The sequence below is a fragment of the Nestor notabilis genome, unplaced genomic scaffold (assembly GCF_000696875.1).
Source record: "Nestor notabilis isolate BGI_N333 unplaced genomic scaffold, ASM69687v1 scaffold7140, whole genome shotgun sequence".
Classification (NCBI taxonomy): domain Eukaryota; kingdom Metazoa; phylum Chordata; class Aves; order Psittaciformes; family Psittacidae; genus Nestor; species Nestor notabilis.
Window position 1 is genome coordinate 627 of NW_009911492.1, and position 15,712 is coordinate 16,338.

The 15,712-nt window shown below is 38.6% G+C and overlaps 1 protein-coding gene across 1 annotated transcript in view; it reads left to right on the plus strand.

The window, feature by feature from the left end:
- Nucleotides 1-485: 485 nt before the first annotated feature.
- CD109 (CD109 molecule) overlaps nucleotides 486-15,712 on the plus strand; it is a gene marked incomplete at its 5' end in the record, with an annotated part of 37,057 nt that continues 21,830 nt past the window's right edge. Inside the window, 10 exons of the mRNA XM_010015051.1 lie at nucleotides 486-662; nucleotides 3,443-3,595; nucleotides 4,333-4,407; nucleotides 4,833-4,893; nucleotides 5,451-5,586; nucleotides 6,341-6,458; nucleotides 9,122-9,235; nucleotides 9,442-9,660; nucleotides 11,621-11,765; nucleotides 12,556-12,732. Of these exons, the coding sequence (XP_010013353.1) occupies nucleotides 486-662; nucleotides 3,443-3,595; nucleotides 4,333-4,407; nucleotides 4,833-4,893; nucleotides 5,451-5,586; nucleotides 6,341-6,458; nucleotides 9,122-9,235; nucleotides 9,442-9,660; nucleotides 11,621-11,765; nucleotides 12,556-12,732 (1,375 nt within the window). The remainder of the gene's footprint in view (nucleotides 663-3,442; nucleotides 3,596-4,332; nucleotides 4,408-4,832; nucleotides 4,894-5,450; nucleotides 5,587-6,340; nucleotides 6,459-9,121; nucleotides 9,236-9,441; nucleotides 9,661-11,620; nucleotides 11,766-12,555; nucleotides 12,733-15,712) is intronic.

Genomic DNA, 15,712 nt, shown 5'->3' on the forward strand with positions numbered 1-15,712 from the left:
GTTCCTTCAGACTAGCTCTAATCTGATAAATGCCTGTTTTTAACTGGAACACGTTAGTGGGCCCTAGTTCACACTCTCCTTGGTGTAAAGTATAGGAAGTGTGGGAGTTCGGGAGATTTTCTTTTACTATGTCTTCCTGATCCAAATTCAAATCTATTATAGATGACCCAGATGACCCAGTCCTATTACTGTTGTATTTTTATGCTCTCATAGCATATGTTATACTGTGCACTCATCGTTGTAGTTCTTTACTTGTCCATAGTGATACAAAATTAAAGCACAGAAAAAAGCTATGTCTAATATTTAAATATTACATTACTAGCCTGTTCCATACCCAGTCTCACAGAACTGGTCAACAATTTAATAAAAAAAATAAAAATTACAGCTATATGCTGCTTCTTTTAACAGCTATTTGTATAAGGAATTGCAAAGTTTACTACATATTGAGATATCAACAGATTGTGTGTTTAATTTTTCCCTTTAAGGTGTTATCTAAGGAACAAATTATGGCTTTTGGCACAAAGGCTGCAAACACATTCACTTTAACAGCAGAGAATTCCTGGGCTCCTTCGGCATGTATACTTGTATTCTACGTTGATGAGCTTGGAGTGGTTGTAAATGATGCACTCACTGTCCCCATTCAGCCTGTGTTGGATGACAAGGTAACTATGTGGAACTTGAGTCTAAGACCATGTTTTTGTCTATCTGTTGCATGATAAATGGTATTTTAGATCATAGGCTTGTAAATGTAAAAACTTCCTCATAGAGGATCTAATCTGAGGTTTGTGTAAGTCCTTGGAAAGACTTGATAATTTCTGAAAGAAATATCTACTAGCCCTGTGTTTTCCACATAAACAGATGCACAGCATCTCCTTTTATTTTAATAGTTTGGTCAGTTACTGAGCTGTAGGTTGCTCTGGCAGATAATACTGGAAAGGTACTTGTAAGTCTTCTAAGTGTGGAACTATGAACGCTGATGAAGACTTTGTTTTCTAGCCAGGCAGTGGTCACACTGTATGTGGTGTGTCATCAGTGGATGTGATCAGTGTTTGTGTTTCATGTGACTGTGCGTACTTTAACTCAAAAATGCATGAAGAAGAGTGGGAAAACAGCAATGAATTGATTTTTTGAGCTTACATACCAGGGTGAGATTTGGTCCTTTGTGCAAATAGAAGCCTCACTGTGACATTTTACAGGTGAGACCACCGAAAGGCTCTTCATGGGTTCAAATTCTTCCTCCCCATTGAAACTTTAATGCTTCTAAGCAGACATTGGAAGGGAGGCTGTTTGTCTTACTCCTGCATGAAAAATTTATCCATTCACTTCATGATTTATCCAAACTCAGGTTATGAGCATTGGTATCACAGGATAAGGAAGTGGAAAGGCAGGATGGTGAGAGTGCTGCAGGCATACTTTTGTTGATTATGGTTATTATGTACCACTGTCTGAAGAATCTGAACAAACAGAAAACAAATAAGAATTCAGTTGAGACTTGGGAGTTTTAGGGTAGCTATAGGAAGGTACTGCTAATGAGGAAGGTGTAACAATTTGGTTCAGCCTTCTGGACACAAATTGAAATCTCTCCACTAATTGCGGTGTCCACAGGTAAGATTGCATTATGTTTTTAGAAATGAGGTAAGGTCTGATACCAGTTTGTTTAAATGTAGTTTTTGGATGAAAAACATGATCCTACTGTATATACAGAGAAGATGAACAATTGAGACAATAAATCATGAGAATTTAATGTTAACCCTACTGTATTTTCTGTATTTCACTGAATAGAGAAAAAAAGTAAGATAAAGCTACTTTCTCAAAGGCTTTCCAATTTTAAGCTATCTACATTTTGCCATTTCGACACTGAAATAAACTCAGGACTGTGGAAAACTACTTTCTCTGTAATTTGTAGCCTTGCCAAGCATTTAATTTCTGCAAATGAGTTGGTAAAATCAAATATACAGATCTGCAGTGCCACAGTTTACCTAGAAACAAACCATTTTTTCTGTGTGAATCAGTCTGTTGACCATTTACACTGAAGCACATGGAGCGAATCTCATTTATGTTGGCAACATTAGCGTGTTTGCTGTTGCTCTGTGATTTTGATACTGAATGTGCTTGGAAGATACCGCAGATTTATCAGAGGAAGGGTATGATGGGGCTGTAGATTCAGACATCTAAATTCATGTATTTACATGTAGAGGCAGGATTCAATTGCTTAAGCACAGAAATCTAGTGTCCTCCAAAGAGGCCACTGGGTATTCAAGATGTCATCATGGGATAAGCGGGTATTACAAAGGTCCTGTCGCAGACCTATCCCTTTCTGGAATGGGAGCTTAGGGTCAGACAGTGTGCTGTGGGACATCCCAACTGTACCTTGAAGTGACTGAGTCTTTTGTCTCTGTATCTGAGTTGGGTGTCTGAACTCAGTTTACAGAAATTCAGTTGCCCAAAAAGAGTGTGGTTTTAAGTTACTCTTCCTGGACTCCTGATGCCTGCTCCAGAAGGGTAAGTTGTGTGTCCTGTCTGGCAGCACCACTGGACATGTCTTGGATACCTTTGAACGTCTCAAATGGCACTAAGTGTCATTGTTTATGTAACTGAATCCCACCCACGACCAGTAGAGTCAGTGGAGCCTGCAGGACTGTTTTTTTCACCACTGCTTGGATTTATGCTTTGTGATGAGCCAAAGTGCTCTCTAGTCTTCATTATTTCTTTTAACTGTGTGATGGGAGCTTAAACACTGAAATGAAACGTGGACAGCTAAATGTAAGTAACTTAAGTGTGGAGTTGAATTCCACCTCAAGACTTTGTAGTAGGCGTGTTTTGATGAATGAAGAGAATAAAACTGTTAATTTTAAACAGAAATGCTGCATTGTCATCTGGTGCAGTGGAGAAGGGAGTACTAGAAATACTTTAAGTATATCCCTGTTCCTCTCTTGAGTACCCAGGAGAAGGCAGGTGCTGTATTATCCTATTTATTTCCTTCTTCATTACCCATTCACCTATTACTTTTACCCCTTTTCTGTTTTGATTTCACTGCGGAATGCTTAGTTGTAATCTTTGAGGCCTGAATAAGCCTCCACAAATAATCTTTCAAAAATACAGTGTTGTGCACTGGTAAGCTGCGATTGTGTTTCTTTTACTGCCCTCAACTGTAGAAACTGGTGTATTCTTGTGCCTCAAGAGATTGCTGCTTGTATTCTAAAAGCTGGTTGAAATGATGATTGCTCCTGATGCTAATTTCCCACCAGTCTAAGGAACTGATGAGTTAAGAGAGCAAGAGAGCAAAATGAATGCTGTAGTGTTTTCCTAAAGGTCCTAGGAAAAGCAAATCCAAAGTCTTAATTGTAGCGAATTAAGCTAAGAAAATGCTTCCTCAGAGTTGTTAGTGGCTGTAAATATCAGTGTATAACTTAAACCAGTGCTGTTTTTTACTTTTTTCTAGATTAAAATCTCTTGGAGCAAGCATAAGGTCAAGCCATCTGAGAAAGTCTCCCTTAAAATCAGTATGAAAGAACCAGGATCAGTAATTGGACTTGCAGTTGTTGATAAAAGTACAAAGCTTCTAGGAGAAACTAGTGACATAACGGAAGATTCTGTAAGTGAATGAAAGAAAAGGTTTTCATTATTGTGTGTATGAAAGATGTATGTTTATGGAAGAGTTTCAGTTTATATGATGAATGAGTAATATTCTTTGGGCAGTATTTTTAGCAAGTATTTTTTACTTTTGCAAGTAGTTTACCAACACAAGTGGAAAAGACAGTAAGGCATACAAAGTAATAGCACCAGCATTTCTAATTCCAATTAATACTTCATTGTTCTTATGTTGAGAAACTGCTCTGTTAACACTTGGCAGTTTCTTCATTCAGGAAAGGCAAAAAAGCCAGAAAAACTCCCTAATGATTTGTTCTTTGTGCTCTTTAAAATCAGCAATAAAAAATAAAGAACGAACTTTATTTTTTGAAGAGCAGAATAAATTATTCATCTTTTTGAGTTCCCTTTACTTGCAGAAGCTCTAGTGCATCAACCATTTGGGAGAGCTTGCAATATACATCATTCCTAAAGTGCTCAAATGACATGGCCTAGGTGCCATAGAATATCAGTGGGCTGTAGGCTCCTATTTTAGGCTTAGTCTTGGTCACTCTTCCATTAATCATGAAACCTTTGCAGGCAAATCCCCTTCATCCTGTCACGGATTCTTTTCTATTTGCCAAAGAGAGCTAAGCAAGCTGCTGCTTGAGGCATAGGTCTGTGAATTAGCATCTACAACAGTAAAAGTACTGAAAAATGTGAGTTTACATTCAGTCTGGATGATTTTGGGTTTTTTTGTCTTAGGTGTTCCATGAGCTCAATTTATACAGCACAGTGCAATATTTCCCCCTGGTCAGAGGTTCTTTTGGTGTCTTTCAGGTACTTTTTTGAATTGATTTTTTTTTTTTTTTAATTCTAAGCTGGGGGGTTTTACTGCTTAGTAATTTGCTTCCTAGAAGAAAATGCCCTTTTTAAAGTTTGAGACTGTAGACAATATACTGTTTTCATGGCTTATATGGGTTTTAAATTGAGAAATTTATCAATATATAAATACTCTGAATGCAAAGAAATATGTTTATACTTTCATAAATATGGATTGCTTTATGCTTGATATTGCCTTCCCTTTGAAAAGTTTTCAGTTATTAAGGCAATATTCAGATGATCTCAGTTTTGTTGGTTCCTTGCTTTAGTTCTGTGATTGCTTTATGACTTTATTTTCTTAAAAAGAAAGAAAAGAAAGTAGATAAGAACTGTTGATGTCCTGGATGTCCTGTATTGAGATATACCATATAAATTTTATCCAGAAATGCAGCCTTTGGGTATCAACTGATGCAATTCTTGAAGAGGATAAAGAGCATTTTCTTTGTAAGTAATAAAAATAAATGTAGCCAAATCTAATTTACTGAGGGGGGAAGGAGGGCCCCTATTAGGTCTTCTTGCAGTACTGCGTACAGGCTGCATCCAGCCTTACAAACTATTACCATTTCCAAGGCTCAAGACATACAAAATGCATATGACTACTATTTTAAAAACTTCCTTTCTAGTCCTGTCCTGAGCAACACTACTCCTTAAAGGCCTGAGGGTGAATGGAGTTTTTATTTGCAGTTCCAGTTGATATACGCTGCAGTGGTTTGTCATGTATAGGCATATTACACCAGTTCCATAAGAACTCCAGGGAGGCCATGTAAAAATTTAAGCTTGTGTGAAACTTTTTCTTTTCTTCAAAAAAACCAACCAAGCAAGAAAAGATAAGTAGTTCCTAACGTGACGGGAATAGTGTTACGATGTGTAACAAAGGTATAGATTATACTCCGAACACTGTATTAATTTGACTTTTCTTAACTCTACCGATTTGTTTGTTTGTTTGTTTGTTTTTTTAACCTAGATACTTGTTGGTAGGACAATAATTTTTTATTTTGCAGATGGTGGAATGATACCTATAGAGGATGGTTTTGGTGATGATATGCCAGTATCTAAAAATGGACCTCCTGGTTTCAGCAATCTGTATGTGAGGACTCATTTTCCAGAGACTTGGCTTTGGATCGACACTAAAACTAGGTGAGATTGGAAGCAAATGGAAACTGCTTTACGTTTGTTGTTACTTTGTAGGTTCTAGTAGCGTTCTGCGCTAGTGCTGAAGAACACCGCTTTAAAATGTAGTATTACTTATATTCTGCTACCACCTAGAGGCCACAAGTGAGATTGGAGACCCACCAAATCAGGCGTTATACAACTGCACGAAATAGGGCAATGCCTAACGGAAGGCCTTGTAGTTTCAATAGAAACTAGATAAAAACGCTGTCGACAAAAGAAACTCTCATCCCTTTACAGATGGGCAGATAACAGATAGGGAGACCCAGTCTTTTTCTCTTCACATGAGAAGATGGTGATTAGCCCAGAAAAGGAAACCTGTTCCTGTCTGCACCTAATTCAGTAAGCAGTTCAAATTGTCAAATGACGGTGAAATCTGACCTGTGCTGTGCAGCACAAGTCTTGTATTCTTTCACAGCTGAGACATTCAGGAAGCAACCTTCATCTGGGATTGTTTTAAAGGAAAAACGAAGTAAAAGTTGATTACATGTAATATGATTAATTACCTTCAATTCATGTAATTTAAAATAGTTTAATTTTTTTTTATCATTTTGAACCCATCACAAACTTTTTGAAATGATTAGAAAAACAAGAACCGTTAATCAGCAGCTTTTCCTGCCAAGAGTTTGTACTTATTTTTTGATGCATTTTAAACATTTGTGTCCACTTACTGATGTCTGTAAATGGATGCTTTTGAAAGTCTCTACCCTTCTGCCATCAGATCTGACACGGACACCACAATGGAAGTCACTGTACCTGATACCATCACATCCTGGGTAGCCAGTGCTTTTGTGATGTCTGAAAACAGCGGGCTTGGAGTGACGACTGCTCCAGTGGAGGTACCATGGCACTAGACAGTTCTCCTTTAAATGCTGGTTACACAATAGGTTATTACTGGATGCTCTATTTTAGTTCTAACAGCAGCTATCTCCCTATACTAGTAATGTGATTGAGAGGCCATGTGTTTCAAACTGTAAAGAAAACATCATCACTGAAGACAGTTGATACTGTGTCTGCCTCCCCTTCCTGCTCATGTAAATATCTCAGACATTACGCAGATACTTGGGTGCCTATTTCTGTTGGAGCAGCTGTTTTGTTAGAGCACTCTCAGGATATGCCATTTGCATATGTAGAAGCAGGGATGACTGCCTGAGGATAGCGTGTTTCCATGTTTTCTTGGCTCTGCCAAGAGGGCTTTCCATGAGTTGATAGTGCATGCAGGGGGGTTTGCACAGACTAGCTGGGAGGAGGTGGCTGGGATGGGAGAGGCATGTTGTCTGCTGGAAAGATCATGCCACTGCGCTGCTCTGCTAACACTTAGGAGGGAGGATGGGAGAACTGCTTGATTCTGCTAGATTCTGCTCTTGCTTTCATTTATCTGCCAAAACCAGTCTTGGACTAAACACAAGTGTTATTTTTTTGGGTGACTTAACTTGAGGATCACAGTGGACACTGAGAGCCAGTGGTGGGATGAGATGCTTCTTGCTGCCAAGTTCCTGTCTCCCGAGGCTCTTGTGTTTCCAAGTGTCAAGGAGTTTAGTGATTTAAGCTAAATTCAACACTCATCAGGTTAGATCTCTAACCTGAGATTCCCAATGTACATGTGCAGTTGTCCTAGAATCACTCTATATTTATGGAAACAGCTACTTAAGAGTTATTTAGCCTGTTCAAAATGGGAATTACTTATTAAAGTCTCATTTAGCTAGTATTTTATATATGTTGCATGATTGTCTGAAGGTGATCTCCTTCTATTCATTACGTAAAGATCCTAGAGAAACTATATTCCTGAGACAACTCCCCTTGAGTGCCTAATGTTAGAAAGGTTGAAACTGTGCAGTACCAGGTCATAGATTACCAACTTGATACCAGGACTAGTGCAGGCATAGCCTGGAGACAGCCATTTACCCATTTAAGTTCTCATACCCTCAAATTCTAGGGGAGAGGCAACTTTTGGGATCCAAACTGAGATCTAGATCCAGATTTCAGAGTTGGCTCATACACCAGACATAGAACATACGCTTTGAACATCCTGATCATAACTCCACCACAGAATTTGGAGCCTGACCTGGATTTTGCGGCTAAGGCTCCTTTGAGACTGGAATCATGATTCTCATTTCTTTCACTCGGCTTGGCAGAGATGGGACAGAAAGAGGAATAGTTTTCTGATTCAAACTGTATGAAAATGTATCCTTGGCATCTCATCCTCAAACTTGAGAAGACTGAAAGTAGAACAGATGTTGAGATTTTAAACTAGAATCACACACATGCACTGTTCAGTAATTCACCCTCATTGGGATGTTTAGATTGAGCTTGTAGTTCCATATGGCTGAAACATGTTAATCAGTACCATACAGAGAGGCAAATAAAAGAAATGCATAAAAACTGCAATAGGGAAATAAATAAGTGACATCTGCGTGCTTAATGTAATTTACCGCTTTGTGTCTTGTTTTTATTTAACTTCTACTACACAGTGTGTTAGTAATTTTACTCTATCATGTTTTGTTGTAATATACAGGAATATTCCTGAGTGTAAAACTTAAGTATTGCAAGAGTTTTAGAGATAAGCAAAACAAGCAAAAAAAAAAAAAAGGCAAAGAAAATAGCTACATAGGGAAAATCTTGACTAAGAACTAGCCAAAAATTTTCCATCAGAATTTCTCTTATGTCTTATATCTGTAGAAGTTTTTGACACTGAAAGCTTTAGCAAACAACTTTTCAAAGCTTTAAAAAGAAAACATTGGAATATTTGCTAGCTAGAAAGAAAGCTGAAGGGTTTCTGAATCTGAAACTCAAAACACTTGGAAGAATTTTTTTTAATGAAAAACAAATTAAAACCATGCTTAGTTGACATTTCAATAATAAAGGGTATCATGCTTCAGCCATTCTTATTTTACAGATGTTCATAAACAGTGAAACTCTGATACCATTGAGCTTGATGAGAGCTTACCACTGGCTTCTTAGAGCCAAGACTTAATCCAGAAATCTCTGTTCACAGATAAAAGTAACTGATCTCTGGTATATTTCTGCAGTTTTTCTTTTCATTAAGAAAAGATGTATTTTTAGAAATATAACTAAAGAACTAAAGAAAAATTAGTCTTACAAAATAACACATGATTCTAAAGTGTTGGTGTATTACCGAATTTAGAAGAGTTAGTGATTTTGTATTCCAGGATGTATTGACATGGAGATAGGGCAGCTGACAGATTCTTGATCATCCATTACTTTAGCAAACAAAACAGTTCACAGTAAATTTTAATGAGGTCTCAGGACAGATCACAGCTTCCAAATTTGCTAGCAGCTCTCACCTGAATGGCACCCACAGAGGTGCAAATGGCCAGAAGCATCTTCTGCTTCAGCTCTGCAGTAATACATTTTTTTAACTGTAGCATAACAGTAAACATGCTCTGTTATCTGAATTTGAAAGTGATCAGAAGACAAGCTGTCCAGTCATTTTCTTGCTAGTATCTGACTGTAGGATTTCACTGCTGATTTTGTTTTGCAGCTAGAAGCTTTTCAACCTTTCTTCGTTTTCCTGAACCTTCCATACTCTGTCATCAGAGGAGAGCAGTTCATTTTGGAAGTGAACATCTTTAATTATTTGAAAGAGGAAGCTGAGGTAAAATAACTGTCTTTTTGTACTTGAATGTTACTAGACACTGCAGGGTTTTCATCACTGGTGAAGACCATGTCTTTCTTTTGTGAGATGATATTTTCTTCACTGTGCAGATCATAAAACTATTTCTCTATACACAAAAAAAGTTGGCAGCTTATGAAAGCAGTTTTTCAAAATTAATGCTTTGTATTGCAAATATGTATTTGCAGGTTACTGTGATCCTGGATATGAATGATGCTTTTGAAATCATTCTAACATCCAATGAAATAAATGCAACAGAAAATCAACAGTTTGTATCTGTACCAAGTGAAGATGGGAAAACTGTTCAATTCCCGATCAAGCCAAAACAGCTGGGAGAGATTCCCATCAAAGTGACAGCAATATCATCTGCTGCTTCTGATGCCATTATCCAGAAAGTTTTAGTAAAGGTAAACAGTCTGCAGCTTGGCTTGTTCCTGAAATAAATTGTTTCCTAAAATAAACAACATAGTGCAGAAAAAAGGCTGCGCTTGTCTGCCTCTGCTTGTCTGCAGTTTACATGTCTGCCTCTTGCTCTGTAAGGTTGGTTTCAGGTCAGGTGGCTTTAAGTAGAAAACGCTACTTTTAAAATAATTTCTCCTTTAAATTTCTTTAGATCCCCTTCCAGGAATGAACACATAGATCAGTTCTGCAACAGAGAGTCTGTCAAATGCTTCTGAAAGCAAGGTGAAACTTATTTGTGCATCAGTGAACTCCTGGTACTACAGCTAGCTTAATAATCTATGGAGAGGGGACCAGATAACTGTGTTGTAGATAAGTGCAATCAATTTTGCCATATACCTGGCTTTAATTCGAAGCCTATTTTATATGAATGTTTTTTTATTTTTCTATTGAGGGAAATACAGTCCACAGACTTTCTCATAAACCAGAAACTGGTAAGACTTGCCTAACTTTAGACATCTGATTCGTGTTAGACTCCATTTCAGTGGAAGGTGGTAGACATTTGTATATCCCATCCTTAAAATAAATGCTTAAGACCATAGAATTGGAGAATGGTTGAGGTTGAAAGGGAGTAGACCAACCTTCCTGCTCATGGCAGGATGAGATACAGCAGAAATCTTAGAACTATGCACAGTTAGGTTTTTAATGTCCCCAAGAACAGGGCCTTCACAGCCTCCCCGGGCAGCTTGTTGTTTCAACACCCTCACAGTTAAAAAAGTGTCCCTTTATTTGTGTGTATTGCCTTCTATTCTGCTACTGGGCACCACAGGGAAGAGCCTAGCTCCATCTTCTTTACACTCTCCCTTCAGGTATTTATACACATTGATGATATTCCCCTGAGCTGTCTCTTCTCCAGGCTGAACAGGGACAGCTCTCTCAGCCTCTCCTTAGACCACTTACAACCACTAACCTGCAGGGTTGTGAGCTGTTTTCAGGTGGAGCCTGAAACCCATTTATTTTCTCTGCGTCAAGGACAATTTTTCTCAAGGGAACATCGTAGAATCACAGAATGGTCTGGGTTGGAAGGGACCTTAAAGGTCATCTAGTTCCAACCCCCCTGCCATGCGCAGGGACACCTTCCACTAGAAGGTGCTCACTCGGTTGCTCGAAGCCCTCTCCAACCAAGCTGTCCTTGTACACTTCCAGGGATAGGGCAGCCACAATTTCTCCAGGAAACCTGTTCTAGTGTGTCACCACCCTTACAGTGAAGAATTTTTTCCTATCAAATCTAAACCTACCCTATTTCAGTTAAAAGCCATTCCTCTTCGTCCTGTCACTACATGCCCTTGTAAAAAGTCCCTCTCCAGATTTCTTCTTGGCCCCTTTAGATACTGGAAGCTGCTCTGAGGTCTCCTCTGAGCCTTCTCTTCCCTAGGCTGAGCAAGCTCAACTCTTTAAGCCTGTCTTCACAGGAGAGGTGCTCCATTCCTCTGATCATCTCTGTGACCTTCCTCTGGACTTGCTCAAGCAAGTCCACATCCTTCTTATGGTAGGGACCCCACACCTGAACGCAGTACACTAGGATTTTGCATGCATGAGGAAATGAAACCTTTATGGTCATGTACCTAACTTCAGTTTTAAGTCCTCCCTTTGTATGACAGGCTGTAGAATTGCAAACAGTGTGAAAAGTACCACCTCCAGCCTTGACATGTACTTGGTCATGGAGCCAAGCATGGAGCTCACTGGAATCAGAGATGCTCTCATTGACTTTGCAGGTGCATTTTTGTTATTGACACATGGTGTCGAGAAGCAAATAGTGAAGGTAGGTCTTTAATTGTGCGGGCCAATAGCTTAGGTTCTGGATGTGTTAGCAAGCAGCACAAAATACCTGACATTGTTTTAGATCCCTCAGTATGGTAAGCACACAACTCCTGTCCTAATACAATAATCTTGTCTTTATTTTAATAGGCTGAAGGATTGGAACAGACATATTCTCAGACAGTCCTTTTGGATTTGACTGGGAATAAGCCACGATCAGTGTCAAAAACTTTGGATTTCACTTTTCCTTCTGATGTTGTAAGTGGCAGTGAGAGAGTGCAGGTCACTGCTGTTGGTAAGGATTACCTTATTCTGTTTTCATCTTTATTATTTACTGGTCAGCTATTTTTTTTAATAGTTTTTTACACACTGGGCTTTTGTTGAACTCAGTATCTAACATATATGTGTCCATAATCCAGCTGCTGGCATCTTCTGCATTGCAGGCATAGGTGGTTTTTAAAGAACAGAGCAGTTGCTAGTAGTAACTAGAAGTAAACTCTGTCAAGTATAGCAGGGAGGCTGGTGTGTAATAACCTGAGCTACCCTTGCAGGATTTGCTAGAGCTTCTAGAGACCCTTGCAAGATTTTGCTCAGCAAGGCTGTTGCTTTATAGGTTTTTAGGGAACTACATTTCTTTTTATTTAATTGATGTATTAATAGGTTGAATCATTAATTAAAAATAATTTAACATCATGCATTAGACTAAGCATCGGAAGACCTTATGGATGGAGTGTGTTATTCCTTTATTTAATCCACAATATTATGGTATTGCTATCCATTTTCAGAGTTAGAGAGGGAGTCGGAGCTTAATAAGGAAGATCCTGCAAAGCTTGCTTAGTATCCTGCTTTAATTCTGCTTGTCTTATTGGTGGCTGTTTCAAGTTACTCCGTAGTTGGAATGTGTCAGTAGGCACAAAGCTGACCAGAAGATGAAGTATCTTTTCTACCTGTTTGGTGGTGTTTAGTACAAAAGTCCTTAGTGTGTCATATTTTCTCCCAGTTTAGATGATACCACCCTTTATGTGCGAGGTATGCATTTATTTGCAATAAACTTTAATTTATTTTCATGAAATTTTATATTTCAGGTGATTTACTTGGGCCTTCTATCAACGGTTTGTCGTCATTGATTAAGATGCCTTATGGCTGTGGTGAACAGAATATGATCAATTTTGCTCCAAATGTTTATGTTTTGCAATACCTGACTAAAACCAGGCAGCTGAGAGAGGATATTAAATCAAAAGCTGTATCATTTATGAGAAAAGGTCTGTATGCTTAAAAGAAAGATGTTAGATTTTTAAGAACTTTTGCTAGGAAAAAGATATCTGTGACTCTGTATTTGGTATTTGAAATACTGCTCTGTTAGTGTCATGAGAACTAGAAGAAAAGCCCATCTTCTCTTAATTTTCCTCTTCTGAGCTGACAGAATTAAAGAGCAAATACTTTTGTTTACAAGGACAAGTCTGCTCAGAGAAAACACGTTGTTTTTGTATAGTTACATTTTTCCAGAGGAAAAATGTTTAGTACATTTCCAGAGGAAAAATGTGTATTAGAAGCTTTTGGAGTAAGTCCAGAGGAGGGCCACGAAAATGATCGGGGGGTAGAGCACCTCCCGTATGAAGACGGGCTGAGAAAATTGGGACTGTTCAGCCTGGAGGAGGCTGCGTGGAGACCTCATAGCAGCCTTCCAATATCTGAAGTAGGCCTACAAGGATGTTGGGGAGGAACTCTTCGTTAGGGACTGTAGTGGTAGGACAAGGGGTAACGGGTTCAAACTTCAACAGGGGAATTTTAGATTAGATATAAGGAAGAAGTTCTTTACAGTGAGGGTGGTGAGGCGCTGGAATGGATTGCCCAAGGAAGTTGTGAATGCTCCATCCCTTGCAGTGTTCAAGGCCAGGCTTGACAGAGCCTTGGGTGACATAGTGTAGTGTGTGGTGTCCCTGCTCATGGCAGGGGGGTTGGAACTAGATGATCTTAAGGTTCTTTCTAACCCTTACTTTTCTATGATTCTGAGGTGATTCATATGGATTTCCTAGGTGGTTGTTATTTCTCCTTTAGTAAAACCATGTGTGAGCAAACAATTGTGACCTCTGCTAGAGGCACAGAGGTTGAAAATTAGTCAGAGTGAACCGTATTCATCCTATGTGTGTATCTGCCTTCAGTGACACCATCCTATCCTGACATGGCCTTGCAGAGGTCAAGGAGTGTTGTTGGCTATTGTGGCAGGCTTTTTCCCACCCAAGTTTTAGATTTGGTCAGAAGTAAACTCAGTGTTGGAAATCAAAAGCTGGAAAATTTTAGTTGAAAATTGTTGAATCTTTTAATTGTGAAATACTCCTGGGCATCACAGAGTGTGGAGAATATAGTTGAACTATGCTTTTCTCTGCCTTTTGGATCAGTGTCTGGCTCCAGTGTAATCACTCACCCCATGTCATTCTGCATGCCAAGAGCCTGGTTCATAGAGAGGAATGAGACCATCATGTGAGCTACACCCCTACTAAGGCACCATGATGACATTTTCAAATTTTATTTATTCTCTTTAAGTCTTTGGCTTTTCTGTGTTTATTTCTTAAGTTGCTGACATTCCCCTTGGAAAAGACACAGCTCAAAAATAAGTTTTCCTTTCATCAAGATCCGAGTTTTCTGTCAAAAGCAGTTAAATGATATTTTTAAACCCTTCCTACTACATGGTCTGGTTGAAAAGTAAGGTGTTGGGGTAGAGATGTGCTGTGTAAGAAGCTACTCTGAAGTTTGCAAGCAATCTACCTGTCTTTGAAGCCTGAGTTTTGCTAACATGGAGTTCTGAAGTTTTCCCAGTAACAGATTTATTAGTTATATCAAAACAAGTGAAAATTATACAATTAAATGTCACGTATATACAAAGCATTGTGTTACTTAACTTGTTCCTGAGGCTTTGAATTTAGGTGCATGTTTTTAACACTGTAGTAGCCAAAACAGTAAGCCTTATTTGTAATCTGAAGAAAAGACCTGCAATCTAAAAAACACTGTTTGGGTTTTTTTTTTTCCTGCTTTATTTTAACAGTTGATTCCATTTGTTGCACTGATTTTTTAAAAAGGTTGAACTTTATCTGTAGTTTGAGATGTAACTTTTATAAGCTCAGTTTCTGAAAGAATTGTCATGAAGTTCAATTTAAAACAGACTTTATTTCACATGTCAGAATTCACTAAATATTTGAAAAAGGTACCTCAGAATCTGAAGTAAATATAATTAAGTTTAAGGCTAAATTCTTGTGAGAAGAAGGCATCATATAGCTAGCAGAGACTGCTGTATGTTCTTCTATCAGTTTTTATTTACCTAGAACAAAGGTAAAGCAAAAGAAAAGTTGCCTTTAAAAAAAAAACCCCTTCCATTGTGGGAATGACAGATCCCATCTTGAAATCACTTCTTTAGAAATAAAAAAAAATCCTGGTCAGTCTAAAAACTTTGGTGCTAGACCCAAAGCAAGCAATGAGTTTGAGCAGTATTTCCAAGGTGTTTGAAATGTGAGACCCTCTAGTCTTTCACATATTTCTGAAGTCCTTTCCATCCTGATGCACTCCTCTTTCAGCCTTGTTCAGCTGGGTTCCAGCCAGTCCTCTGGGACTACTAGTGTACATCTTCATAATAGGATCCTTCTTTTCCTCGCCTTTCCACTTGTATGTGTTGACATTTGAGGTATCATTTTTCATGTCTGATTGAGTGTCCACTGGAACAAACACGGTGGTTCACAGCCCCTTGGTCTCTTGTTCCAGCATTTCTACAGGCTCCCCTGTGGCAGATACATGAGTGTTTAGAGACTTTTGCATGACTGCAGTGGGGCTGGCATTGAGGAAAAGCCAACCAGACTGCAGGAAATAGCTGTGTGATCGCTCCATTCTCCCTCTGGTTCTGCTCATCTTTCTGATCTCTCCCAATCTTAATAAATTATGAGATAAATTTTTCACTATGTAAGGGCTGCTCAGCAGTCTTTGTTAAACAGGCTGATGGTCTTTGTTTAGTACTTTTACACTACCAACGGGGTGGTGATAATAATACTTATTGCTATGCATTGCACTTTCTGCTAAGAAGCAGAAAAAACTCAGTTTTCAGGCCATGCAGTCAGATATCTTTGAAGAGGAAGCAGTCCATTTGTATATATGCCTATATTCATGTTCCTCATAGCCCATTATTTTGAGGCTTAAATTTGACAGTGACTTTTGTTTTCCTTGGTGATGCCACTCATTTCTTCTTTATTCTTCCCA